At 57.9% G+C, this 25,539-nt stretch overlaps 1 protein-coding gene across 3 annotated transcripts; it reads left to right on the top strand.

Moving 5' to 3' along the window:
- Nucleotides 1-370: 370 nt before the first annotated feature.
- Nucleotides 371-20,697, top strand: CYP26B1 (cytochrome P450 family 26 subfamily B member 1). Of its 3 annotated transcripts, XM_070798434.1 has the most exons (7): nt 371-557; nt 1,420-2,042; nt 5,472-5,696; nt 14,577-14,852; nt 15,122-15,277; nt 16,634-16,918; nt 17,272-20,697. In XM_070798434.1, the coding sequence occupies exons 2-7, from the start codon at nt 1,839-1,841 to the stop codon at nt 17,662-17,664; spliced, it is 1,539 nt and encodes a 512-aa protein (XP_070654535.1). In that variant the 5' UTR covers nt 371-557; nt 1,420-1,838; the 3' UTR covers nt 17,665-20,697. The 3 variants fall into 3 exon arrangements, with proteins under 3 accessions (XP_070654535.1, XP_019825501.2, XP_070654536.1); XM_019969942.2 differs by lacking the exon at nt 371-557 and having other exon boundaries at nt 1,127-2,042; XM_070798435.1 differs by lacking the exons at nt 371-557; nt 1,420-2,042; nt 5,472-5,696 and adding an exon at nt 9,055-9,713.
- The last annotated feature ends 4,842 nt before the right edge of the window (nt 20,698-25,539 follow it).

Here is a 25,539-nt window from a genome sequence, read left to right on the forward strand (position 1 = left end):
GGACGCGGACGGGGAGAGGGGTACATCGGGTCCTGTAGGGTAAGAGACGTATAGAAGCGGGGGGAAGGGACCTTGGCCTCCAAGGTCTGAGGATGTCGGGATCCAAGATGGGGACTCCCCGCTAGAAGGAATTGGGAGTGACAGTTGAGAGGGCTGAGGGGTTCCGGGAGACGGGAGCCGGCGGGGTCCCGCGGGATAGGAGCTGGAGATCCTAAGCACAGGTTCAGGGGCTTTTGGCGCCCCTCAGTCGAGAAGCGGTCCGCCCGAGACCTCAGCTGCTGGGGCGACAGCCCACGCGGGACTGCCTGGGGGGCGAGAAGGGGGCCGGGGGCCCGGGAGGGGGGAAAGAGGGAGGGAAATAGCCTAGCAGCCAAGCGGGCACCATGCGAGCGCTCACCGTGTGTGTGTGTGTGTGTGTGTGTGCGCGCGCGCGCGTGTGTGTGTGTCTGTGTGTGTGTCTCATCTCGTCCGTCTGTAGGTGCCGGGCTCAGCGAGACGCCGGCGAGAAGGAAGAGGAGGCAAGAGGTGAACTGAGTTTGATCCTGCGGCGGCTACAAGTGGGTCCGCGGCGGGCGGCGGGCTGCGGGCGGCCGGGGCGGGGCAGGAGGCCGGCGGGCGCTCACACGCTCCGGCCGCCGGCCTCTCACCACGCCTCCGGCTTCGAGAGCGCGGCGGGGGGGTGGTAGGGAGGGTTGGGGGGGGGGGGGTGGGGGTGGGAGGGGGGGGCCCTGGCGGAGCGCCCACGGCGCAGCCTCCCGCCTCTATATAAACACACGCATCGCCTGGCTCTCAGAGGCACAAATTCACATTGAGGGAAGCTTTTAAAACCATCAGCCCTGAAATCCTGCCTCCGGCTTTTCCCCCTCTTTCATTCCTTTTGCCTTCCTTTCTTTTTCCCCCCTTTCTTTCCCCAGCAGCAACTCCAGAGCCGAGAGACCGCGTCCCGGGACGGACTGCCTTTTCTTAATTGATACAATAGCCTAGCTCGGGTTTTCACCTCCTCCCCCAACCCCACCCCGCCTCACCCCTCCCGCCCGCCGCCGCCGCCGCCGCCCCAGCGCCCGCCCGGGGCTCTGTCGCCGGCTGCGTCCCGTCCGGGCCGCGGGCCGCCGGCTCCGCACCCGCGTCCGCCTCGCCGCCTCGCCTGCCGCGCCCTCCTCGGGGGTGCAGCGGCGGCTCCGGGGCTTCGGCGCGCCGCCCCGGGCAGCCCAGAGGCGCTGAGCTCGGCCTCTCCACTCGCCTCAGCCGGGGAGCCTTCCCCCTTGCACCCAAAGTTTCTGGGTTCGTTGGAATTTGGGGATTCAGGATTTTTTCCTTTTTTTTTTTAACCTAGGAATTTGAGGGGAAAACTTTTGACAAATCCATCGCACTTTCTCTCCGCTAGTTCTCTGTCCCCCTTCTTCTTTTTTTCCCAAACAGGGGAAGGGGCTTACGAGAGAGACTCCCGCTGGACAAAGTTTTCCCCAAGTTTTCCGAGTGTGATGGTTGCGGGGAGAGCCAACCCACCAGCTTGATTCACGACTTCGTCTCGCCACCCCTCGAGCAACCCCTAAGCCCGCTATAAGGGAACAAACAAACAAACAAACAAACAAAGTTGCACTCCGAGTCGCCTCGTGTCTCCTCTCTCTCTTCTTTTAGGCGATTTCCCGCCCCCCTCTGCTCTCCCCTCACAACCTCCACTTCCCTTCCCTCGGCCCCTTGCTCCTTCTCTGTTTCGGCTGGAGGTGCCAGGACCCCCGGCCGAAGCCTCCCCTCCCCCGCCGCTCGCGTCCCTTCTCGTCTGGCCCTCCCCTCCCCCGCCGAGGCCCGCACAGCCAATCCCCCGAGCGGCCGCCAACATGCTCTTTGAAGGCTTGGAGCTGGTGTCGGCGCTGGCCACCCTCGCCGCGTGCCTGGTGTCGGTGACGCTGCTGCTGGCCGTGTCGCAGCAGCTGTGGCAGCTGCGCTGGGCTGCCACCCGCGACAAGAGCTGCAAGCTGCCCATCCCTAAGGGCTCCATGGGCTTCCCGCTCATCGGAGAGACCGGCCACTGGCTGCTACAGGTAAGGGCGCACTCACTCCGTTGCTCTCCAGGTTCCACTAACGGCGAGCACCGGGCGGATGGAGCCGAGGGCCGGCCAGGGGGCGCCGGGAGCCTGAAGGCACCAGTCCCCGCCCCGCCCCTTCCCTCCTCTCCGCTTGAGCCGCCCGGGCTTCCCCGGCCCGCCTGTGGCGTGGTTCTGAGCCCGCTGGCGCCGGGTGCGCAGGTTCAAGGGGGTGGTAAGAGAGGTCCCTGGATCCCAAGACCGACTTTTTCCAGCCGCGAGCGACTCAGCAGGGGTGCGTCTAGCGTCCCGGGGGCTTCCCGAGCCGCGCGAGTCGGAGGGGGTGTCCCGTCTTGAGCCGCTTTCGCCTTTCCTTAGCGTTCCCGTCCCAGTCGCTGTCGACTTCCCTGTCTTTGTCGGTGTACCTGGGACCCGAAAACGGAGTCAGGCAAAGAAAGAGTGGGCCAGTGGCAGCCGGGATTGCCGCTTTAAGACCCGGGCTCTGTTCCCGCCGCGTCCCGTACTGGCCAAGCCAGGTACTACTGCCCTGGTCCACGGTTCGAGAAAGTGTGTGTGTTTTGTGGTGGGGGAAGAAGGAGGTAACCCAAGGAAAATGAGAAGCCTGAGACCCGAGGTTTCTCGACTTTCGGAGAAAAGGGTCTATTTACTTACTAGGTGGGGACAGTTTAGCAGGGGAGAGGAACTTGGGAGAGGTGTGTGAGATCCATTGAGAGCGTTTGTGTTTGTTGTTAGACGCCGCACGACCACACTGACGGCGATAATGGGGGTGGGCCTGTCGGGGACCAGACCCAGGTAGGTAATGGGGAAATTAATCTGGAATTAACCTCCTCAAGCGCTAGACAACCGCTTTTGCAATGTGTTAAACAGCAGGTTTTTCTTTGGGATGGGGGTCCTCTGGGTTAACCGCGGGAGGTGTGTTGCGTGCGCGTGTGCACGCGGGTTTGTCTGGCAGATGCTGATGAGAATTAGAAGGATGGCTGTACTGAAACAGACAGTCCAGGCCCAGGAAAGCTGAGGCGGGAGGTGAAGGCAGAGACCTGTGGGTTTAGAAGTGCGAAAGCTTGGCTTGAAATTAACAGACGCGTGCAATCCGCGCGTGCACACACAGACACCCAGCGCAGCCCCGCCCCGCCCGGAGCCAATTGACAGCAGAGCTGGGGCGGGAGGGGTACGCGAGCTTCCTCTCCCCAGTGGTCTTCCCAAGTCCCGAATCAAACTCATCTCTTTGGGGTTCGTGCAGCAAGGTGGGGTTCATATCAACCAGTGAGACCTACATACCCCGCCCCCACCGCTGTGAAGAAATCCCCAGAGCCTCTCCTGTGCCAACACACTTAAAGGGTTAACTGCAGCGGTGGTCTACGCTTTTGGCCGAGAATTTAGGAAATAAAATAATTCACAGGGGCGTCGGCCCCTGCCTTGTTATAGCCAATCTGCCGAATTCGCGGTCTGGCCCCCCCTTTCTTTACCCCCCCTCCCCCGGCCACCAACGTCCCCCTGACCTTTTCTCCGAATCCCACAAGGGCCTCTGGGGCTCCGCGTCCAACTCGCTTGTAAGATGGGGAGGGGGAAGCAGGCCTACGCCTCCCCATCCGTCCGCCCCCGGGGGCCCCTTGACCCTCCCGGCTGGCGGGTAATGAGAGATGCGTGTAGAGGAGCAGTGAAGGGGTTAATGGGAACCCTCTGAATCCCAGCTTTATTTTTTCGGAGTCATTTATCAGATTTTACTGGGGGACCTCCAAGGGCTCTCCGTTTCCACCGTGCGCCATCTAAACAGAGCCCAGGGCTAAAAATACAACATTTTTGTATAAATTGGACTCGCGGCCCGAGCGGCCGCCCCTATGAAAGTCCTCTTTGTGAAGACCGTGGAAACGGCGGACAAATAACCCTTTATTAATACCACAAAAAACGCACTTTAATTATAGTTAGGCAGATCAGAGGCGGGGGGGTGGTGCGGCGGGAGAAAGGCGGCGGCGACCTCGGAAAATTCACAACCCAACTTTTGTGTCGAAAGAAAAGAAAAACAGAGGAAACGCAGGAGAGGAGCGAAGGAGAGTCAGACGGAGTGAGAGAGACCGGTACCTCGGGCAGGGTGAAGGAGCCCCGCTCCTCAACCCCCTTTGGTCGCACCTCCACCCTCGCCTAGATTTCTCTTAAAGGGGTAGACGCCGCCTAGAAGTGCCGCAGAGTGGCGGGAGTTCTCCCCCACCCGCCAACCTGGAGGCGCGGGCGCTCCGGGCTCGCTCCCTGTCGCGCGCCCGGGCCGGAGGCACATGTGGAAAAGTGATTAGGGCTCCGGGTTCTGCAGAGTCACTTTTCGGCGGGGCTGGGGTGTGTACACATCTAACTGGCGAATACTTTTCCGCCGAAGAAAGGAAAGTGAGGAGGGGGACCAACCGGGGAAAAGAGGAAGCCGAGGGTCCCTTCGGGGGATGCATGACCCCGCAGGTCTGGAGCCCGCATCTGCACGTCTGCTGGCGGGCGGGCGGGACAGCCTGACAGGTGGCGCCCCTCCCCCTTCTCCGGGTTGTAGCCGCGGCTGGAGAAGGGTTAATGCGGGGTTGGGTGGCGAGCAACGACGTCAAAGGTGAGCGGGACGCCCCTGCCCCCGCCCCTCGGAGGTCCCCTCGGTTTCCGGTACCCTCGCGGGGCCAGCACCGCCAGCTCCTCCGAGCGCCCGGCTCGGGCCGGGGCCTGGCTCTGCTCGGCTCGCGCCGCCGCCGGGGATCCGGTTACCTGTGACGGCCGCCCAGCCCCGCCCCGCCCCGCCCCGCGGGAAGCGCCTTCCTCTGCGCTCCAGTTCCAAACTCCAAGGCGGCGACGAAAGTCCTGCTCAGTTATTTCGGGGCAAATTGCATTCGAAAATCGCGGCTCCGGGCCCGTGACTCTACCCTGCGGAGCTCTCAGAGGGCCGCCGGGTAGAGGAAACCCCAACCCCCATCTGTAGTGATTGCCTCGGGGCACCGACCGCTCGCCGCTATAAATAATCTTTGGCCTGCGGCCACCCCGCGGGGTCTCGCCAGCCCGTGGCCGCGAGCCTGGAAATATTTATTCCGAGAGTCTCCCGAGCGCGAGGCGAGGGAGGGGGGAGGCGGAGGCTCTAGTTTAGGGTCTCGCGGTCCGGTCCGTGATACCTTTTCCCTCCCGCAAGTCATTACTAAAAAGCCTCCCGCGGGGTGCCCTGGGCCTCTCGCCCCCTTGCATTATTTATTATCCTCTAGGCCCCACTTCCCAGTTCTCGTGCATGCTATGAAAAATAAAACCTACGTGCGTGCGTGCGTATGTGTATGAGTGGGATAGGGGAGGGCAGGGAACTGGTGCCCGAGGTGGGGGTCCTCCGCCCCTCCCCCGCGGCCCTCGAGGCTGGGCCTCCTGGACGTCCCATCTAGCGCTGTGGGCCCTGAGAAAGTTCTTGCGTGGCCCCTGTAGGGTTCTGGCTTCCAGTCGTCGCGGAGGGAGAAGTATGGCAACGTGTTCAAGACGCACTTGCTCGGGCGGCCGCTAATCCGTGTGACGGGCGCAGAGAATGTACGCAAGATCCTCATGGGCGAGCACCACCTCGTGAGCACCGAGTGGCCACGTAGCACACGCATGCTGCTGGGCCCGAACACGGTGTCCAACTCCATCGGCGATATCCACCGGAACAAGCGCAAGGTAAGAGCTCCGCAACCGTGCTCTGATCCTCTTCTCGCGTGCACCCCCTCGGAGTAAGGAGTTCTTGGGGCCCCGGTGACGTCCCCACCAGAATCCGCACCCGTATTCGCACACCATGCGGGAGAATCCCGAAGCTCCCTGCCTATACAGCTGCGACCCCAGATCCAGGGCCTGCACAGGCCTCCTCCGGGTCTGCCCTTTTGCTGACCCACCGCACCGTGCGCGCTACCAGGCCCAAAGGGAGGGTCATTGGGAGTTGGTTTGGACAACTTGAACATGCGGCGATAGGGGCGTCCAAAGCCTGTCCTCGCCGTGCTCCACAAACCTGGACAAAAAGAGAGGGCGGACGGTGGCAAGCGCTCCTCCTTATCGCCCCTTGGAATCCCGAGGACTAGAAACGGCTCATTCTAAAATCACACGTAGCCTCCCCTGCTGCAGGTTGCTTTAAGGGCACCGCAAGCAGGCGCAGGCGGCTGGGGGCACCTTGTGACAGAGGTTGCTGGGCCTTGCCTGGGAGGGGCGAGGTGAAATTTGGGCCACCGCGCTCGGATCTGGCCGAGGGGGAAGTACGAGGGGTGGGATAACAGCCGAGGAGGCGGCGGGGGATCAAAGCGCACCTACCCCCCTCCCATAAAGAGGAAGAGAAAGTGGGTGTTTATCCTGTGGATTTCCCGAGCGCCTGGAAGAGGCGAGGAGGAGGAGAGCCAGCGCGCACGGAGCAAGCCTCCCCCGCCCCCTCCCAGGGCTGCGCCGCCGCCGCGGCTCCGAGCGCGGGCGGCACGTGCTGTTTGAACTGCAGTAACCCGAAAGCTGAGCCGCCGGCGGGCGGGGCGCCGGCCCGCCGGCTTAAAGCGGCCGCGACAGGGGAAGGCGGCGCTGCACGACCTCCCCTCCCTTCATTTTTTCCACTGGGTCAGGGGACTCACCAGGTTTGAAACCTAGAGGAAAGGGAGAAGCAGCGTGTGATTTCTGGGAAGAGTGGCAGAGCCCGGGAGACAGGAGACGGCCACGGTGGGCAGTCCCCTCCGCCGGAAGTCTGTGTGTGAACGGAGGAATTCATCCCATAGAATTCGATGTCTTCCGAACGGCCCGCGAAGAGTAGTTCTTCGTAACAGACAAAAGGAGGAAAAATCAGAGGGGACTGGTCTGCACATACCCACCCCCACCCGGCCCCTGAAAAGCACGCATTTCAGGGGCTGGGAAAGGGGCTTCTGAAGTAGTCTCTCCAGCTGCTTCACTGGAGCCGGAAGCAGCTAACAGAGCCCGTGGGCAGATGGGGAGAGTTCTCGGGAGTGGCGGGGAGGGGGCTGCCAAACACTTCTTTTTTTCTTTTGGTGTTACTCCACCAAAAGTTTATTTTAAAGAGTTAGGAGAGAGCCCGAGACTCAGAAACCCAGCTCCAAAGAATGTGGCTTAGAAAGCCATTTTTGTCCTCCGCCCACAGAAGAGGACCCTGAGGCTTAGAGAGGTTGAGGGACTTGAAACAGGTCAGTTCAGTTCAGTTCAGTTCAGTCGCTCAGTCATGTCCGACTCTTTGCGACCCCATGGACTGCATGCAGCAGTCCAGGCTTCCCTGTCCATCACCAACTCCCAGAGGTCGGGAAACAGGTCGGGAAGGAGGAAAAGACAGGGCAGGGCTTGCAACACTGGCATCTCTGGGAAGAGCCTTTCTAAGCCATCGAGAAGAGCCTACTCAGCCCTGCCCACCCGGGGCTGCAAGAAGCTGAGGGTGGAGATGGAGGTGGGGGTGGGGGCGGTGCTGGGAGGAAGAAAGCTTGGTCAGGACCTGAGTGTGAGACCCTGGGGATGTGGAAGGTTTGCGGGGAGGCTCTTGCCTTGCAATTGCATTCACCCTCTGCTTGACTTGGCTGTAGGCCTTCAGGTGGGGCAGGGCCCTCTTGGAAAGCCCCCGAGGGTTTGGCTTTCTGTGGTCCATTTGGAAGGAGGGCCGGGAGGGTGGGGGAGGGGGAACACAAAGAATGCTGCTGGAGGAATACTCAGGGAAGGAAGCCTGAGGGACAGGGTTAGGTGGTGGGACCTGAGAGGCCAGAAAGCTGGATCACAGAGGAGGCATGGATAGTGTCCCTCTGCCTGGCACCCTTGCCCTCTAGCTCCTTGGGGGTCGGGAGCAGCCAAAGACCAGCTCATCCTGACTGAGACTTGGGGACCCTCTGTGTGTACAGGTGGTGGTCTTGTTATGTGGCATGTGTGTGTCTTATGTTAAAAAGACAGATGAAAAGGTCCTTCTCCCCCAGATCATTAATTGGTGTTCTGTCAGCTTAAGTTTACTGAGTTAAATAGCAGGGCTTGGGCTAGAAACAAACACAGAAGGTAGGTATACAAACATAAAGGCAAGGTCCTTGCCCTTGAAAAGTGGAATCTAGCTGGAGGGATGAGAAGAGAATACTCAGGAGCACACATATGGGTCCTGGAGAGAATGGCCTGTTTGCTGGACCCAGTGCCTGGTAGACCCAATTTGGCCAGGGTTGGGGCTGCCCTGTGGCACTCCTGCTGCCTTATCCAGCCCGCACTGCAAGCAGGGACCCTGCCGAGGGTAGCATGTACTCGCAGGCAGTGGGGCCCAGGTGTAGTGAGGCCCTGCTGGTGGGGAACTAGGAGCGTCACAATTTCCATTGGGGCAGGTACCCCACCCCTTCTCTGGGAGGTCTGACCAGATGTGCTGGGAAGGGGTTCCTCACAGTCATCGCTGAAGTCCAGGTGTTTGTCCAGGCTGCCCTGGTGGTCTAGGGCCCAGAAGGGTAGGGCTGCCAGGGAGAACACCTCGCCCAGTCTAACAGAATCCTCTCAGGACTCCAGGCCAATGTCGTCACAGCCACCACCTCAGGTTCCGTCCCCCTCCTCTGTTACGCCTCCCCTCCCTGGGGCCTGGGGAGTCTCTGATTTTGAGGGGAGGGACTGCATCTGTCTATGTGTGCAGAGAGGCTGGGTTGCCCTGGAAGAGTGCGTGGAGAGAAGTAGAGAAGATCAGGGGAGGGTTACCAGAGACACAGAGGAGGGGGACAGGGGATTGTTGTGCGTCATCCTGGAAACATCCAGTGCCGAAGCCCACACACAGGATCAGACATTTCCTCTTTTTCTTTGGAGCTGGGGCCTGGCTGCTTTACACCAAAGAGCCAGCATCTTCAGGGCATCTCAGGCAGTGGCCCTGAGATTCTGCCGGAGAACTTGGAGTTCTCTGCATCATAGTGCATCTCAGGGATGAACTTAGCTTTGGAACTCTAGACTGGAGAGACCCTAGGAGTGGTCTTCTTGCCCCTCCTACTCTGACCCCTGGCTCAGGGACTTCTGTGGCCATGACTGAGATAGGCGAACAGCTTCTCAGGTTTTGGGGGTAGGAATTAAGAAACTCTGCCCGCCCACCTAGGGCTCCTCACAGACTTAGCCTTTCGGCCCCCTGGGTGGGGATGGAGCTCAAGCTCAGGCTCATTGCACTTCTCTCAGAAATCCTGTGTATGCTGGGATTTGTGTCAGGATAGAGAGACCAGGAGGTGCTTCAGCAGGAGGCAGAGCCAAGAGGGCCACGGTTGCAGGATCCTGAGGGAGGCCAGCTCAGACCGGCTCCAGGTGTTCTTTGAACCAGTGCACAGCCTCTGACTCCAAAGTCATGTCCATCAGGGTTGGCTCAGGGCAGAAGCTCCTACCTGGGTTGAATGGGAAGGCAGTGAATGGCCAGGCAGCCCTGCTCCTGGGAGCTGCCCCGCCTCCCCCACCTCCGGCATAGGCTCAGAGCCTTTGTTTGGCCAGCGGAGGTCCTTCACCAAAAGTTACTGTAGCATCAGGGGCTTCTGAGGGGGCGGTTGACAAGAGCGGATGTCTCTGAAGGTCAGCGGGGGAGGGTGCCCACGGCTGGCTGCCAGGGCGCCTGGGAGTGGTCTCCTCCCTCTGTGTACCCTTGTGTCGGGCAGAGGCAAGTGGTGTGGGGGCTGTCCTCTCCCTTCCCTCTCCCTCCTGCGTCCTCCTCCCAGGGAGGGATGGATCCAAGACTGTGATGCTGAGGTATGTGCTCACTCTCCCAGCCTTGGGAGGCAGTTGTGGCCTTGGCCGGCAGCAGGGAGGCTTGGCCGGGGTCTGCTCCGGCCCTGAGCCCTCTATGCCGGTTGCTGTATCTGTTCTAGGTGCCCCAGGCTGAAGGGCAGAGGTTGGGGGTGTGCCCCAGGGGCTGACAAGGTTTGAGAGTAAACCAGAGTAGCCAAAACAGCTGGCCTTACCCTTAGAATAAACTTGGGCCCTTGAGGAGTGTCCCCTTCAGGCTCATAGATACATTGGAGTCCCCAGGACTGGTAGAGACTGGCTCAGTGGGTTTGGAGTGGTGGGAGGCTGGGTATTCAGGGACCCTGGTGAGTGTGGCCAGTCATGCCTGGGACTGTGACCTTGGGAGGCTTTTCCTGCTTTGGGCCTCAGCTTTCCAAGGGGGTTTGTCTCTGGCTGGAGGAGGGATAGAAGGGTCTGAGAAGACCTTCTCAGAGTCTATGGCCCAGCAGGGATGTACCAAGTGCTGCCCTCCCTTCACGCACTGGGTGCTTTTGTTGTGTGTGGAAGAGTTAGGGGAGACGGTCAGAGCTGGACTCAAACCGGGGACAGAAACTGTTCCCACAGGTGCTGAGGACCCAGAAGGGCATGCACAGGCTGGGCAGGGCGGGGGAGGTGGGTGTCTGGCCAGCACCTCCCCATCAGAGGGTCTGAGTGGGGCCTGACTCAGGAGGCAGCCAAGGTGAAGTGGAGGTCCAGTGGAAATGCCAGGCAGCCAAGGGGTGACGTCCTCTCCTGTCCTCCCCCTTCCTTGAGTATAAAGTACACACCTTGGCGTCACCCCTGTGCTGTGCGGACAGCTGCCTCGGCGGCTACCCGCCCTCTGTTATTCTTTCCACTCCGCAGGCTGCGGCTCCGGTGGCTTGGCGGGGTGGCCTGCCCGGGCCCCCACCCTCCCGGGCAGCCGCTTCCATTCCTCCCAGTCTGAGTCACTGGCCCGGGGAGTGGGTTCCCTCTCCGGCTCTTCCAGCTTCTGAGGCTGCCCATCTTTCTCTGCATCCATCCAGTTGTGAAGGGGCAGTTATCTGGCTGAGTGGGTCAGCAGAGGGCTCTGGGGGCCTGGGGATCTACTCCCCTACCAGGGTGAGATGTGGGGAGGGGGGCCTCGGGGTGTGAGGGAGACATTTGCAGAAACAATCACAGGGAATTTGAGCCTTGACAAGCCCCCTGGTGGTTACCCCAGCCCCCACTGTGGAATCCACTTTTATTCCAGGGAGAGGAAGAACCAGGGATGAGGGGTCTTGAGCCAACTGCGTTGCTGGGAAAGCCAGTAGAGGTAGGGGGAGGGTTTCCAAGCATGTCATCCTTCAAGGCCGGAGCCCATCCTGCTCTGGCGTCTGTGCCTGAAGTTCCCAGGTCTCCCGCGCCCTGCCCTCCCAGCACCAACCCCATGGGGCGTTCCCTACCTGCTGCTCTCTCTGCTGTGCTCTTTGGAGCCGGGCTGGTTCCCAGTGACCTTTGTCCAGCATTCTTGGCTCACTTGTGGGAATTCCCAGGGAAGCCCCAGAGGGAAACAAAGCAGTCCTGGCTCCCGCTGCGACTGCGGTCAGGCCATGGGCTCTGGGGCCACGGGACACCCTTCCCCTCCTCACCCAGAGCTGCTCCGCCGGCGCCTTCCCCAGTGCCCGAGTGCTGACCCTGCCCGCCCCCATGAGCCCCGGCCTTCCTCTGCCCTGGCCAGCACCTCCGCCTCCTCCTGGGCTTTGTGGTGGGCGGTGGTTTCTGGGCTGCCCCAGCTTTGGGAAGCGCCCGCGTTGTTAACCCTGGGCACGGTCCCAGGGATGAGGCCCTGGAGTTTCCCGGCGCCTGGGAGGCCCCGATGCCTGTGGAACGGCTGAGCAGGAGGCAAGAGCGTGGTCTTCATGACCATGGAGCAAAGCCCCTTGAGCTTGGAGTGCCCGCAACCTGCCTTTGCTTTGCTTCTCGTTTGGGTGGTTTTTCCCCCTCAGGGGCCCTCTAAGGAGAATCATGGGACTGCCAGGAGGAAAGGGATCCCAGAGCATCCAGTTAGACTCCTGGATGGGTCAAGATAAGGGCCCTGGTTGGGGCTGCCGTTCTTTCAGAAGCCCCACCTCAACGAGCCTGCAGATTCAGGCATCCTGGGGTCATTTCAGCTTCTGGCCTTGCTCAGGGCCCCTTCCCACTTGGACGTCAGGTGTGGACCCCCTGCTCTGGAATCGTTCTGCTCAGTCCCAGGTCCCCTTGGGTCCCTCCTGTTGTCCCTGGCTCCCAAGGCTTGAGTAGGAGCAATTCAGCCAGCCATCGCTAGAGGGCGCAGGGAATGTAACCTTTGGGACAGGGCAGGGCTTGTCCCTGGGTCCTGCCTGGCCACTCCTTGGGGTGCAGTGGGGTCCCTCAGAGCTCCCTGTTTCATAGCCCTGGAGTGACCCCTTCTGAGCCACTGTAGCCCATACAGAGTGTGTGAGTAGGGGCCCAGCAGGCAATTATACCATGTGATTATACCAGATTCTGGGCTTTGAAGGGATAGTGTCTACTTAGGGACACGTGGATATTGGTGTTTATGTGATTTGTACATTGAAAGGAACCTCAGAGGTCACCTGGTTCAGCCTCACCAGTTTACAGATGAGGAAACTGTGAGGCCGGGAGGTGATTTGGGCATGATCCTACAGTGAGCTGGTGGATGATCTGGGATTAAAACTCAGGTTTCCGGGTGCCAGGCCTGCCTTTTTCTACCACCCACTGCATGGACAGAGGAGCCTGTCAGGCCACAGTCCACGGGATCGCAAGAGTCGGACATGATTTAGCGACTGAACCACCACCAGCACTGCATCTTAGGAGCCTCGATGGCTTTGACTTTGGCTGATCCTTGTCAGCGTGGACCTCTGCTTGCTTCCCCCTCCCCCTCCACATGCCCACTTTTGTGGCCAGGTCTTCTGTGTGCTGGGGGCCCTGACCAGCCACTGCTCCGTTTCCTTCAGGGTAGTGCCCTTGACTCTGCTCTGGACCGGCTGGCTCTGGCCAGGCACGGTGCCCCCACCGTCCCTGCCTGCCCTACCTCCAGCCTCCCCACAGAGGCCTGGCAGCCACAGAATTATCATCCTGTGTCCCTCATGAGCCTGCTCGGCTCCCATGGACCACTTTCTGTGGGCTGTTTGCTATTTTATAAGGGCCCCTAGTCAGCTGGTGCTGGGTTCTGGGGCAGTGCCCTGCTCCTACCCATAAAACTCTTGGACCAGGAGTGGAACCTGGAATCCTAAGAACACCAGGGCTGGGGGGGCGGTGCTGAGGCAGAGAGCACGCTGGAGGGAGGTGGCCCTGGAAATGCCCCGGGCCCCCACAGCTGAGCAAGGTGTGAGTGACCTGGCCAGGCCTGGGCTGCCCCTGCCACCTCCCCTCATCCTGCTACATTTCAGCTGTCCCTTAGTAGCAGGAGCAGCCCCAAACAGTGCTGGTTTTTCTGCCCCTCACCGGCCTCCCTCCCCCCTCCCTCCCTCTGCCCACCGGGAATTTCGGAATGAAAGTGCTATTGTGAGCGTCTGGCTGGGCCACTGAAGGGCCAGCCCTGTTATTTCTGCAAACCAGCCCTCCCATTAGCCATGCAGGGCCGGGGCCAGGAAAATGTTACCTTTTCCTTCTTGAGCTGACTGCAGGGGAAATTCTCACATTTACAGTTTGTGCGGTGGTTGTGTTTGGGGGCAGGAGGGGAGGGCGGGCGCGTGTGTGTGGTTTGCGTGGGGCTGATTGGGGGTGGCTAGAGGGATATTTGTCTCCTTCCTCTGCTCTGCCCCTCCCCTCTCTGCCTTTCCTGATGACCTTTCCCTTGGCATTGGTGGGGGCACCCCTTCTTTCTGTCTCCAGGGATTGGGGCTAGAGGTTGTTGGTTGCCAGTGAGACCCACAGGCCACCAGTAAATAAACTCACATCTCACCCTCTCCTCTACACCTTGGGCAGCAACGTGAAACCGTGCACAGGGGCATCTGGGTGAGGAGGGGCAGGGGGGCTAAGGACTTCTTTGCTCAGGAATTGCAAGGACAGAAAGCAAGGGAAGTGGAAGCAGAGACTCACTGGCTACTTAAAATGAACTGGGAAGATGCAGGGAATTAAAAGACCTTCTGTTTGGCTTTCTGATCTTTTGAGGTGAAAAGCCTTACCTCCATTCCCATGCCTCCAGACCCGGTCACAGTGAAGACTTCTGGATGGCACAGTAACAGACTCCCTAGGATCTCCACCCAATAGGTGTTTCACAGGGAGTGAGAGCAGCCTTGGGTCTCAGGAAGTTCTGCTTGCAGTCTAGCCTTAGACTCTCTTGTTCTCCCATCAGTGGAATAAAAGAGCCACCTCCTGCTTTCCACCTCTTCCTCGTCCAGTCCACTCACCTGTGTTCTCTTCCTGCTGGGCACATCTGTGCCGTGGCCTAGGCATTCAGGAATGGCCCCTGCGGCGGAGGGGCAGCCTCCCCTCCAGCCCTGCCCAGCCCCCTCTTTTTTGCCCCTTGTGCTGGTATGGCCACATGGCCTTGCAGACCTGTTGGCAGCTGGACTGCCAGGTCTCCGGGCTTTGCCATTGTTTAGAGCACATGCTTTTCTGGGGCTTCAGTAAGAAAGGACAGCTCAGGTCACCCTGTGAGTGATGTTGAATGTCCCAACTCTGTGAACTGTTTTAATTCCGTCCTTCCCCTGCCTTCCCTTCAAGACATGGGCAGTGGGAGGGGGGCTCAGAGCGGAGGAGCCAGCAGAGGGACTGTGACTGGAGACAGGAAGGCCTGAGGCTAGTCAGGGCAAGGACCTGGAGTTTCCCTAATCGAGGTCATGGGGACTGCGCTTCGGCTGGGCAGGGCTGAGTCCGTCTGACCAGTTCACTCCTCTGCAGGTCTTCTCTAAGATCTTCAGCCACGAGGCCCTAGAGAGCTACCTGCCCAAGATCCAGCTGGTGATCCAGGACACGCTGCGTGCCTGGAGTAGCCACCCCGAGGCCATCAACGTGTACCAGGAGGCTCAGAAGCTCACCTTCCGTATGGCCATCCGAGTGCTGCTGGGCTTCAGCATCCCCGAGGAGGACCTGGGACACCTCTTCGAGGTCTACCAGCAGTTTGTGGAGAACGTCTTCTCTCTGCCCGTCGACTTGCCCTTTAGTGGCTACCGGCGGGTGAGCACCCAGGGCCTGGGAAGAGAAGAGATGGGCATCCGTGAGCTCCCCTCGGGGAGGGGCAACTGACCACTAAGCTGGTCACTGGTCACATTGGCAGAGAGGGGTTTCAGTGGGAGGGCACAGTGGACCCTTCACCTGGGCTCTCTGCTGCTTAGATGGGAAATTCTCAGAGGATTCCCTACCACACCTTGCCAGACCTTGGGAGGAGGCCCTTGGTGACCCTGCCCTTCCCCTTGGGTAACCCGATGGCCTCCTCCCTGCCTCAGGGCATTCAGGCAAGACAGACCCTACAGAAGGGCCTGGAAAAGGCAATCCGGGAGAAGCTGCAATGCACGCAGGGCAAGGACTACTCGGATGCTCTGGACATCCTCATCGAGAGCAGCAAGGAGCACGGGAAGGAGATGACCATGCAGGAGCTGAAGGTGGGGCCCCCTGACCCCCGGCCCAGGCAGCGCAAGTGCCGGAACTCTACCCTGGGACTGCATGTGCACCCATAGGGGTGGGGCCGTCCCTTCCGTCCCCATGACTAGCTGTGCACAGAGTCCTGATGATGAACTGGTCCCCACAGCAGCTGGGCCCCAGGCTCTCCCTCTCACCACAATTCCCTCTACCATTTTGGTAAAGATGCTGGAAATTGGATCCTAGAAATCCCGAACAGATGTGGCGTCAGGGGCATTGTCAATCCCCTCATCTGCTCCTCACCCACAACCCTCCCCCGACCAGTATTCACTATTGCAGTGCCTTTCATGGTCACAGTAGCCTTAGGAGCTCACCTAGGGAAATGAGGCCCAGCAGAAGCCACGTGCTGGAGGGCGGCCTCAGCCCTTGGGGAGGAGCAACCTTTTCAAGTTGGAGTCACAGCCTGCCTAGCACTGGCCAAATCCAGCTGGGCTGCCAGCCCCGGGACTGTCCTCTCTGGGCTCCAAGAAAGGCTTCCTGCCTACCCTTTCTTGAGGCGGATGTTCATCCTCACTTAGACTCTGCTGCCCACATGCTTCCCAGGTGCCCGTGGACACTGAACTGCCGACTGCTCCATCCCTGTCTCTGCTTCCCCTTTTTTTGGTTGTTTATAAATCTCTGATGAGCCAGAAAGGAGCTCAAAAGACTTCCCCATTTCATAAGAAGTTTTGTGACTTGTAGATAGTGCCATGGCAAGTAAGGGACATACTCGTTCACTCCGGTCTCTGGGTGCAGCGTCCACATTTGTAAAATGCAGGGCTTGGAATGAGACGGTTTGGGGAGACCTTTTCATGGGGCACCATTGCTCCCCAGAGGGCCCTGGAGGGGCTCTAAGTCCTCAGGGGGCCACCTCGCCTCAGCCTTCTCACTGCAGGTCCCATCCCAGGTCCTCCTGCCTCCTTAGCCCCTCAGCTCTCCTGACCACCTGCCACCTCCCTCCGTCTCCTGAGGAGGGAGGAAGAGCTGGGGCTGCCAGTGTGGAGGCCCAGCTGGAGACCCTGCAGCACACTCTACTGTCCCAAACAGTGCCTGCTCCCTGGGATTTGCTCATTTGCACTGATGAGGGCCGATGGCCAGCCCTGGAATCCAGCAGTGAGTGGGAAGCAGCTGTGCCCCAGGGGACTTTTAAGCTAGTGCCTCTGCCCAGCCAGGGGACTGGACCTATGTCCGCCGTGGCTGACACGCCCCAGCAATGTGAGGCTCAGAGGAAGCACCAGGGCTCAGATAGATGGCCCCAGGGTCGGGGGGATATGGGTGAAGAGGGGCTGCCGCCAGGCTGAACCCAGGTTGCAAGCGGCTCCTCCTCCCCGCTGCTGCAGGATGGGACCCTGGAGCTCATCTTTGCTGCCTACGCCACCACTGCCAGCGCCAGCACCTCGCTTATCATGCAGCTGCTGAAGCACCCGGCCGTGCTGGAGAAGCTGCGGGAGGAGCTGCGGGCCAAGGGCCTCCTGCACAGTGGCGGCTGCCCCTGCGAGGGCACGCTGCGCCTCGACACGCTCAGTGGGCTGCACTATCTGGACTGCGTCATCAAGGAGGTCATGCGCCTGTTCACGCCGGTCTCCGGCGGGTACCGCACCGTGCTGCAGACCTTCGAGCTCGACGTGAGACTCCCATGGGCTGTGGGGCGGGCCGACGGGAAAGACCAGCTCCCCGTGGGGTACCTCAGTCTCAGTCTCGTGGGGAGATGATGCTGACTTTCAGGGACCTTTCAGGCTGGTGGGAGGGTCTTTGCCCCAAATACTGGGTCAGATGCAGCCCCCCTGGGTGTCCTGTGAAGCTGCCTGAGACATCTATAAATAGGTGGACTGACATGCCCAAAGGAGAGCCTGGCCAGGCCCCTGGGACCACAGTGGGAACATCTGGGTGGAGACTGGCAGGCAGAAGGTCCGGGTCCTCTGAAACCCCCTTTGGTTCTCACCACCCCCTCCCGTCCCTTCCCCTACCTTGCCTCCAGGGTTTTCAGATCCCCAAAGGCTGGAGCGTCATGTACAGCATCCGGGACACACACGACACGGCGCCCGTGTTCAAGGATGTGAACGTCTTCGACCCCGACCGCTTCGGCCAGGCGCGGAGTGAGGACAAGGACGGCCGCTTCCATTACCTCCCTTTCGGCGGCGGTGTCCGGACCTGCCTAGGCAAGCACCTGGCCAAGCTGTTCCTGAAGGTGCTGGCAGTGGAGCTGGCCAGCACCAGCCGCTTCGAGCTGGCCACCCGGACCTTCCCCCGCATCACCTTAGTCCCCGTCCTGCACCCCGTGGACGGCCTCAGCGTCAAGTTCTTCGGCCTGGACTCTAACCAGAACAAGATCCTGCCAGAGACCGAGGCCATGCTGAGCGCCACGGTCTAAGGCTCCAGGCCTCGGGGTGGGAGCGCTGGAAGGGTATAAACCTGTGTGCGGGTGGGGCTGGAGCCCGGGGAAGGGGGAGGCCCCCAGGCCTTGCCCTCCCCTGTTCCCCTACCTGCAAACCTGCCCCAAGTCAAAAGGGGGCCAGCCTCCGGGGTGGGGCCCTCCCCCGACCCCTGCCTCTCTCCAGTCTCTCTGGTTCCCAACAGCTTAGTCCCCCGGGAAAGGGCCCGGCCCCCCGGGGCCCCGCATGCCCGTCACAGTGTTAACCGTCGGCTGTGCTGCAGCCTTTGCTTGTGATGTTCTGACCTGGTCTCTCCCCTCCCTTTTCTTTTGGACTCTTAGTTTGAGGTCAGGTGATTGCCATGGGGAGGGAGAAAAAGAGGTTCCCCCTGTGGCCCTCTCTTCAGCACCCGCCCCCGCTGCCCCGGCTCAGACAGGCGAGTGCCCCTCCCGGCGTGGCCACCCGTGCCCGCGGGGAACAGCACTGTGGGTAATAGAATGCCAGTCACCCTTGGCAGAGCGGGGATGGGTTGTCACCAGCCTGGAGGCCCACCCCTTGCCATCTGGGACGTTTGAAATTACCTGTTGCTGCTACTTTTTCTCTCTTCTGACCTTGGGGCAGAGGAGCCCCAGGCCCTGTCCTCCCAGCATCCTCCCTGGTGGCCCTGGGCACGCGCACTGACACCCCCACCTTTCCACCAGGTGGCTCAGAGCCCACCCTGCTCCCTGTACACCCACGCCCAAGGCCCTCTGCCCATGGGCTGACCCCCGTACCCCACCCCCCATATTTATTCACTGATATAACCGACTCTTGGTGTTACTGGGACTGGAACAAGCATTCTGCCATCCCCTGGCTTCCATCCCAGCTGTCCCAGGCAGGACTTCTGCAAGTGGCCAACCCCCAGCCCCTGCCCCCCACTGGCCAAGGGTCGAGCAGCCCCCCAGGCACCAGACCTTCTGTGGGCTCAACCTCGGAGCCTCACCCCCGAGGTGAGATCCAGTGGGTCTGCTTTTGTCCCCAGGGGAGATGGGGAGATGGCGCACTGCCTCCCCGCCTGCTCTGGCGGAAACCTCTAGCACAGGGGCCCTGGGGGCTGCTGCCGGCTCCCACGTGGTCACTGTCCACCGCGGTGCCCCCACTCTGGCTGGTGAGTATGGAGAAGGATACGGGTTCTTCTGACGGGGAGCCAGGGCCTCCGTCATCCCTCCCTTGACCCTTCCCTTTGCCCTTGGAAAGGTGTCCCTGAAGTCCCTTCCCGCCTCTATGCCACTGTCTGCTTAGCCCAGCTCAGGGGTGTGGGGACCAGATGGAAGCCAGGGGAGGTGAGAGCAGAAGGCAGCCCTCCCTCGGCCGTGGTGGCTTGAGGTGGCTGTGGGGAGCGCTGCAGCGAGAGCCGAGGAGGAGGGTACGTGCGACTTGTCAAGTGATTTGGTGGAAAATGAGCGGTCAGGGGATGGAGGAGGAATAGCTCCTGCCACTGGCATTTTGAGTGTTGGCAATTAGGGATGCCTCCTGGGATGGTTTTGGGCCTCTGGTGAGTCTCTCAGTGATTTTGTCTGTTTCCAAACTTTTCTTTGATTTTCATGTTTCTCTGTTGGCTTTTGATGTTATAAAAGCAATGAATCCTCTTTAGGAGAAAATCAAAAACACACAGAAGAATAATGCGGGGCACCAGTGCCCCCGCTTGGCTCTCCGCAGCAGTGACTCAGTGGCTTCCCAGAGGCGTTCAGTGGGCAGGTGGCAGACCTCCACTCCTGCCCCCGCTCACACCTACCTTGTGCTGGGCTTTACGGGAATGGTTTGTGCCCACGGACTGGTCTGTGACACCCATTCTCAAGTATTTCATTCGGTTCCTACCTTTCCATCATTTAAAAAGCCAGTGCAGCACAGACATTATTGACAAAACTTGACATTAAAAAAATAGTAATATTATCAATTTCCCCCCACCCCATTCTGAAAAACAGGCAAAAAATACCCCACAAAAAAACGTGTTAAGGACTCATCAAAGCTTGCGAAACAGCTGCATGGTGCACCAAAATTTATCCCCTACACAAAGCCCAGTCTCTGGAAGGTCCTTGCTCCTCTATGCTGACCCATCTTATCCCAAACCAATTGTTTTTTGACTGCTTTTTGATTGCAGTAAGTGCAGATTCACCAGGAAGCCCGCCAGGCCTGGCCCTGGCAAGGAGCAGAGAGCTGGAGGGCTGTGGGAAGCTTCAGTGGCCTTCAGTTTCGGCCACCAGCCTGGGAGGGGCAGAGAAGGCAAGACAGAGGATCCCTGTGAGGGAGGGAAGAAGGATTACTTACCCCACTGGGTCTCAAAGGGGTTAAGAATAGAACTGAAGAAAGCTCTTGACTGGCTGACAGGAGGGTTTCCATGTCGAGGCTCATCCATCTCTCCTCTTTACATCCATCCGTGTCTGTGTGCTTGTCGTAGGTCTTAGAGCGGTAGCATTAGATGGGTGACGTGTTCTCACTTACCATTCCTACTATTGTAACTTGACATTAAAGAGACAGAACCCCACAGAGCTCTTCACGCCATGGGCTTGCGGATTGAAGCACTTTCAATGTTGGGCGCTGGCATCTGTGTTCTGGGCCTCATCTTGACTCTGCCCAGATCGCTCTAATTTTATACACAAAACTTGTTTTTTCATAAATGTTATAATTTTGTGTCTGTCTTTATAAACTATTATAAGTACTATTTTTGTTATAATTCAAAATAGATATTTAGTATAAAGTTTTTGCTGTTAAATATTTGTTATTTAGTAAAATATGAAGTGTTTCCTCTATTGTAAACATGGTTCAAAATATTAATATGTTTTTATCACAGTTGTTTTAATATTGAAAAAAAGCACTTGTGTGTTTTGTTTTGATATGAACCTGGTGCCGTGTGAGTGTTTTTGCCGTCGTGTGGTTTCACACTGTATATAATATTCCATGTTGCATATTAAAAAAATGTTGTGCATTTTGTGATTTTGGAAATACTCAATGTGGCTCTTTTATAGGCTTCCATAATAAACCGTGAAGACTCACCCTCGTTTGGCTCTCTGGCCTCTGCTTTCTCAGCTCCCTCAGGACCCTGAAAGGGTCCTCCTGGCCACCCACAGTCCCTTCATCAACACCCAGTCCCACCCACTTCTCAGGGAGGAAGGTCTTCCCCTCAGGGTTGGTCCTGAAAGGCCACCCCCCCCCCAACTCCCCGTGTGAAGGCACACAGAGGTCTGTGGCTGTGTCCTGGGAGCAGCAGGTCCCCCAGGGAGTGGAGGGTGTACTTGGATGGTCGTTGGCCCCAGAAGCCTGATGTGGGATGGAATGACTGGGAGCTGAGTCCTGGCCGCGTGGCTGGGCCAGGTGTCTTGGCAACCAGAGTGCTGCAGAGTCCAGCTTGTTTACACAAGTGAGGACATGGATGTTCACAGCCACACGACAAATAGGAGAGCAGAACTCAGTTCTCCTGACTTCCAGTCTCACACTCCATGAGGCACTTCTCAGGGCTATTTCATGGGTGTCACAGGAACGCATTGATTCTGGGACCAAATCAGTTTGCAAAAGGGCTTAAACAGAGTCAGGCACGCTGAGGGCTGGACAGTGAAGAGCTCACAGGCTACAGGGGTCCCTAAGCCCACTTGATGACTAAAACCATGTCCTCTTTGCCCATTCTCAAACTCTGTGACTGTCATAGAGCCCAGAGATGACCCTGCAAAAGACACATCGTCCAGTGCCAGACAAGGAACGTCCAGGGCAGTCCCTAGAACAAGGGGCTGGGGGTGGGGAGGGAGAGAGGGCAGTGAGTAGCAAAGCCGTGGTCCCTGGAGCTACACCAGGCACCGGGGGGCCCAGCCCTGGCAAGCACCAAGCCTCACAGTGCTCAGGCCAGTCCCAGACCCTGTCTGTGCCCAGGCCCTTCCTCAGAGCCTGGGGAGTGAAAGTCCCCACTGAGCTGGCCTGAAAAAGGCCGTTTTGTGGCTTCAGTGTTTCTTTTTGATACAATCAGTCAGACCCAACCTCAGCCCAGACAGGGCCTCTCACAACCTGGGTCACAGAACCGGGCCACCCAGAGGGGCATCACCAGCATCTCCTGGGCAGTGCCACCGGTAGGCTGCTTCACCCTTGCTTTGCTTCCCCACCCCGATCTGTACTCCCCAAGCCCTAACCTCCACCCTGGGGAGGGGAGAGCAAGGTGATCCCCCGTTTCCTTAAGCTGAAGCAGAGTCTCAGCATAGCAGGGATGTTCCCAGAACCATGCAGAAGCAGAGGATGTCATGTGCCAGAACGGGGACCACCTGGCCCTAACAGCACAGGCCCCACCCAAGGGCTCTCTCAGACTGAGGCCTCCAGGGCCAGCAAGAAGCAGCAACAGACACCCCCAGCTTCCCTCAGGAAGTGTGCCAGTGGAAGGCAGTAGTTTTTCAGAGTGTAAATTCCATCTCTCCCGGTGGAATGTCCTGTGTGGCAGCAGAGGTGAAGGAGCCTGGTCCTCGGGCTGCCCTCGGTCTGACCGCCCTGCCACGGGGTGGGAGGGCGCGGCTGGGCGGGTGGCTGGCCTGTCATCACCAAGTCTGTCCTGGCCTCTCCCCCGTGGGCCCAGTGGGCCAGTGACGTCTCCCGCACGGCTGCCTGCCCCTGGGATCTCCTGGCCTGGAAGGAGAACACAGGCCGCTGTGGACAGGCCGACACGGCCGCTGTTTGTCCAGGGGTTGGGGCGCCAGGTTGGAGGGAACTCACAGACCGCACATTCTGCCACCTCCCAGCACTTTTCCAAAACAGCCTGCCTTGGTTGGGCCTGGCTGCCTGGGGTGGCCGGGGGCTGGGCGCCAGGAACAGGGCAGGGGAAAGCAGGGCCTCAGGGCCAGCGAGTGAGGTGGCTAGGTGAGGGCAGAGACAGCACTCTGCCAGAGCCAGTCTGTGGGCTGGGTCTTGGACTGGGGCAGGGGGAGCGGGAGGAGGACTGTGTGTGTCTGTGTTGGGGGCTAAAGGAAAAACAAGCCTGACTAGCCTGAGTACTCAGCTGAGCCAGCCAGGCTCTGTTCCTCACAAAGGCTCTGAAGCCCTGAGCACGGTGTGGAGGTGGTGATGGCGAAGCAGCAAGCTGGGCCTCAGGTTCCGCTGCTTATCTCCTGCCCCACTTTCCTTTCACCGGATTGGTCTGCCCCGCTGGCCTCATCCACCCCCAGGGACTCTGGCCTCCCAGGAGATACTTATTCTAGTCCCTGCAACCTTGGCCTTCCCATGATGAGAATGCCTCTCCGAATCCTCCTGAACCCTAGTGCTCTAAGCCTCTGCCCCCCTCCATCAGATCCCCCATGCTGCACAGTAGTGGAGCATGTGTGAGCCCACAAAGACTTCCATGGGAGTGTGGCGCTAAGACACCAAATTTGGAAGCAGCTGGGTCTGCCCCGGGGGGCTGTCAGAGGCACAGTGGGGGATCCTTGGCTGCTGGCAGCCCTGTGGCCAGGTTGCTGGCCCACGTGAGGGCATCATGCTCCTGTGAGGGAATGTGGGTGGTCTTGGAGGCAGATGTGCCTGGGCAAGGCCCACCTGCTTGGCTATAGTCCTCTCCTTCCTGGCTTGTCTCCACCCAGAGAAGCCCTTTTTGCCTTGCCTCGTGTAGACTTGATTTTTTTTTAGACTTTGACATTTTGGTAAGTCCTTCCTTCCCACAGCTTTTTCCCTCTGGGACTCACCCTTAGATTCCCTCTGAGAGAAATGTTTTGTAGGACACATTGTGAGTGGTGCCCTCAAAGGTAGGCAGGAGCGAGAATGCTCCACCCTGAACCCATAGGACAGTTTTCACATAGCAACTCCTGCGAGGTCTCTGATTGGTCCAATTTGAGTCACATGCTTATCCCGATGGGAAAAAGGATGGCTACCTCTGATTGGTTACCTTGCCGTGGGAGCAGCTACATCGCATATGATTGGCAGCCCAAGGTGGAGGTGTGAGGGAATTGTTGGAGGGGACAGATGGAAGTAAAATTTACTCCAGAACACAGTCGAGGAGGGAGAGAAAGGAACAAGCAAGATGGGGAAAGATCCTGGCTGCCGAAGTGATGTGCCAGGACTGTAGAAGGAGGATGTGTGATGAATGATAGTTCAAGAGAAGAGAAGCTCTTAAGTGGCAGACTCGCATGCTTCTGGTGAGAATGCATGGCTATGATGTCAACTCCTCGTCCGTCAGAATAAAGTGCGCCATGTTTCCAAGGGCTTTGTGTGACAGTGCATGTTGGTATTTTATTTTGAAATAATTACAGATGCACAGAAAGCTGCAAAGACAGTACAAGAGAGGTCGCATGCACCCTGCACCCAGTCTCTCCCGATGGCTTCTTACATAATTATAGTACAATATCCAAACCAGGAAACTGACACTGCACAGTGGTTGTGTGTAGTTTGATGCCATTTTATCAACTACAGATTCATATAGTCATCAGTGATATCAACATACAGAATTATTTCACCACCACAAAGATCTATATAATACTTTATACTCACTCGTGGTATACCTCCCCACCAGTCCCTTCTCTCTCTAAGCCCTGGCCACCGCTACTTTCCCGTGTCTATAATTCTGTCATTTCAAGAAGGTTAAACAAGCGGAATCATTCAGTGTGTGATCTTTTGAGATTTTTTTCCCCCTAACAAATCATAATGCTCTGAAGAACCACCCAAGTTACTGCTGCTGCTGCTAAGTCGCTTCAGTCGTGTCCGACTCTGTGCGACCCCATAGACGGCAGCCCACCAGGCTGCCCCGTCCCTGGGATTCTCCAGGCAAGAACGCTGGAGTGGGTTGCCATTTCCTTCTCCAATGCATGAAAGTGAAAAGTGAAAATGAAGTCTCTCAGTTGTCCATGACTCTTAGCGACACCAAGGACTGCAGCCTACCAGGCTCCTCCGTCCATGGGATTTTCCAGGCAAGAGTACTGGAGTGGGGTGCCATTGCCTTCTCCAGTTACTGTATATATCATTAATTTATTTCTTTTTGTTGCTGAGTAGATTTCCATGGTAAGGACGTATAACAGTTTGTTTAACCATTCACTTGTTGAAGGATATTTGGGTTGTTTCCAGTTTTTGGCTGTTTCAAATGTTATGTTGAGGTTATTTCCTTCTATTCCTAGTTTGTTGAGTTTTTACAATGAAAAGGTGTAAAATTTTGTTAAATGCTTTTTTAGCATCAGTTGAGGTGATATTGTCATGTCCCCACAATCATTCCATTAATGTGATGTACTGCATTGATTGAATTGTATATGTCAAACTATCCTTGCATTCAATGAATAAATCCCACTTGATCATATGGAATTTATTATGATATTGAATTTTGTTTCCTAGTATTTTGTTAGGATTTTTACTTCCATATTCATCAGGTATATTGATCTATAGTTTTCTTTTTTTGTAGTGCCTTTGACTATAGTAACAGGGTAATGCTGGTCTCATAGCATGAGTTTAGAAATGTTTCCATCACTTCAATTTTGGGGAAAGGTTTGAAGAGGATTGTCACTCTGCTTATTTAACTTATATGCAGAGTACATCATGAGAAATGCCAGGCTGGATGAAGCACAATCTGGAATCAAGATTGCCAGGAGAAATATCAACCTCAGATATGCAGATGACACCACTCTTATGGCAGAAAGCAAAGAACTAAAGAGCCTCTTGATGAAAGTGAAAGAGGAGAGTGAAAAAGTTCGCTTAAAACTCAACATTCAAAAACTAAGATCATGGCATCCCATCCCATCACTTCATGGCAAATAGATGGGGAAACAATGGAAACAGTGACGACTATTTTCTTGGGCTCCAAAATCACTGTGGATGGTGACTGCAGCCATGAAATTAAAAGATGCTTGCTCCTTGGAAGAAAAGCTATGACCAACCTAGACAGCATATTAATA

Source organism: Bos indicus, chromosome 11 (assembly GCF_029378745.1).
Source record: "Bos indicus isolate NIAB-ARS_2022 breed Sahiwal x Tharparkar chromosome 11, NIAB-ARS_B.indTharparkar_mat_pri_1.0, whole genome shotgun sequence".
Classification (NCBI taxonomy): Eukaryota; Metazoa; Chordata; class Mammalia; order Artiodactyla; family Bovidae; genus Bos; species Bos indicus.

Excerpts from the sequence above, each read along its gene's own strand:
- CYP26B1 (XM_070798434.1), top strand. The coding sequence starts at position 1,839 with ATGCTCTTTGAAGGCTTGGAGCTGGTGTCGGCGCTGGCCACCCTCGCC. Across the intron at positions 2,043-5,471 it reads CCGGCCACTGGCTGCTACAG|GGTTCTGGCTTCCAGTCGTC; the intron begins GTAAGGGCGCAC and ends TGGCCCCTGTAG. Across the intron at positions 15,278-16,633 it reads TGACCATGCAGGAGCTGAAG|GATGGGACCCTGGAGCTCAT; the intron begins GTGGGGCCCCCT and ends CCGCTGCTGCAG.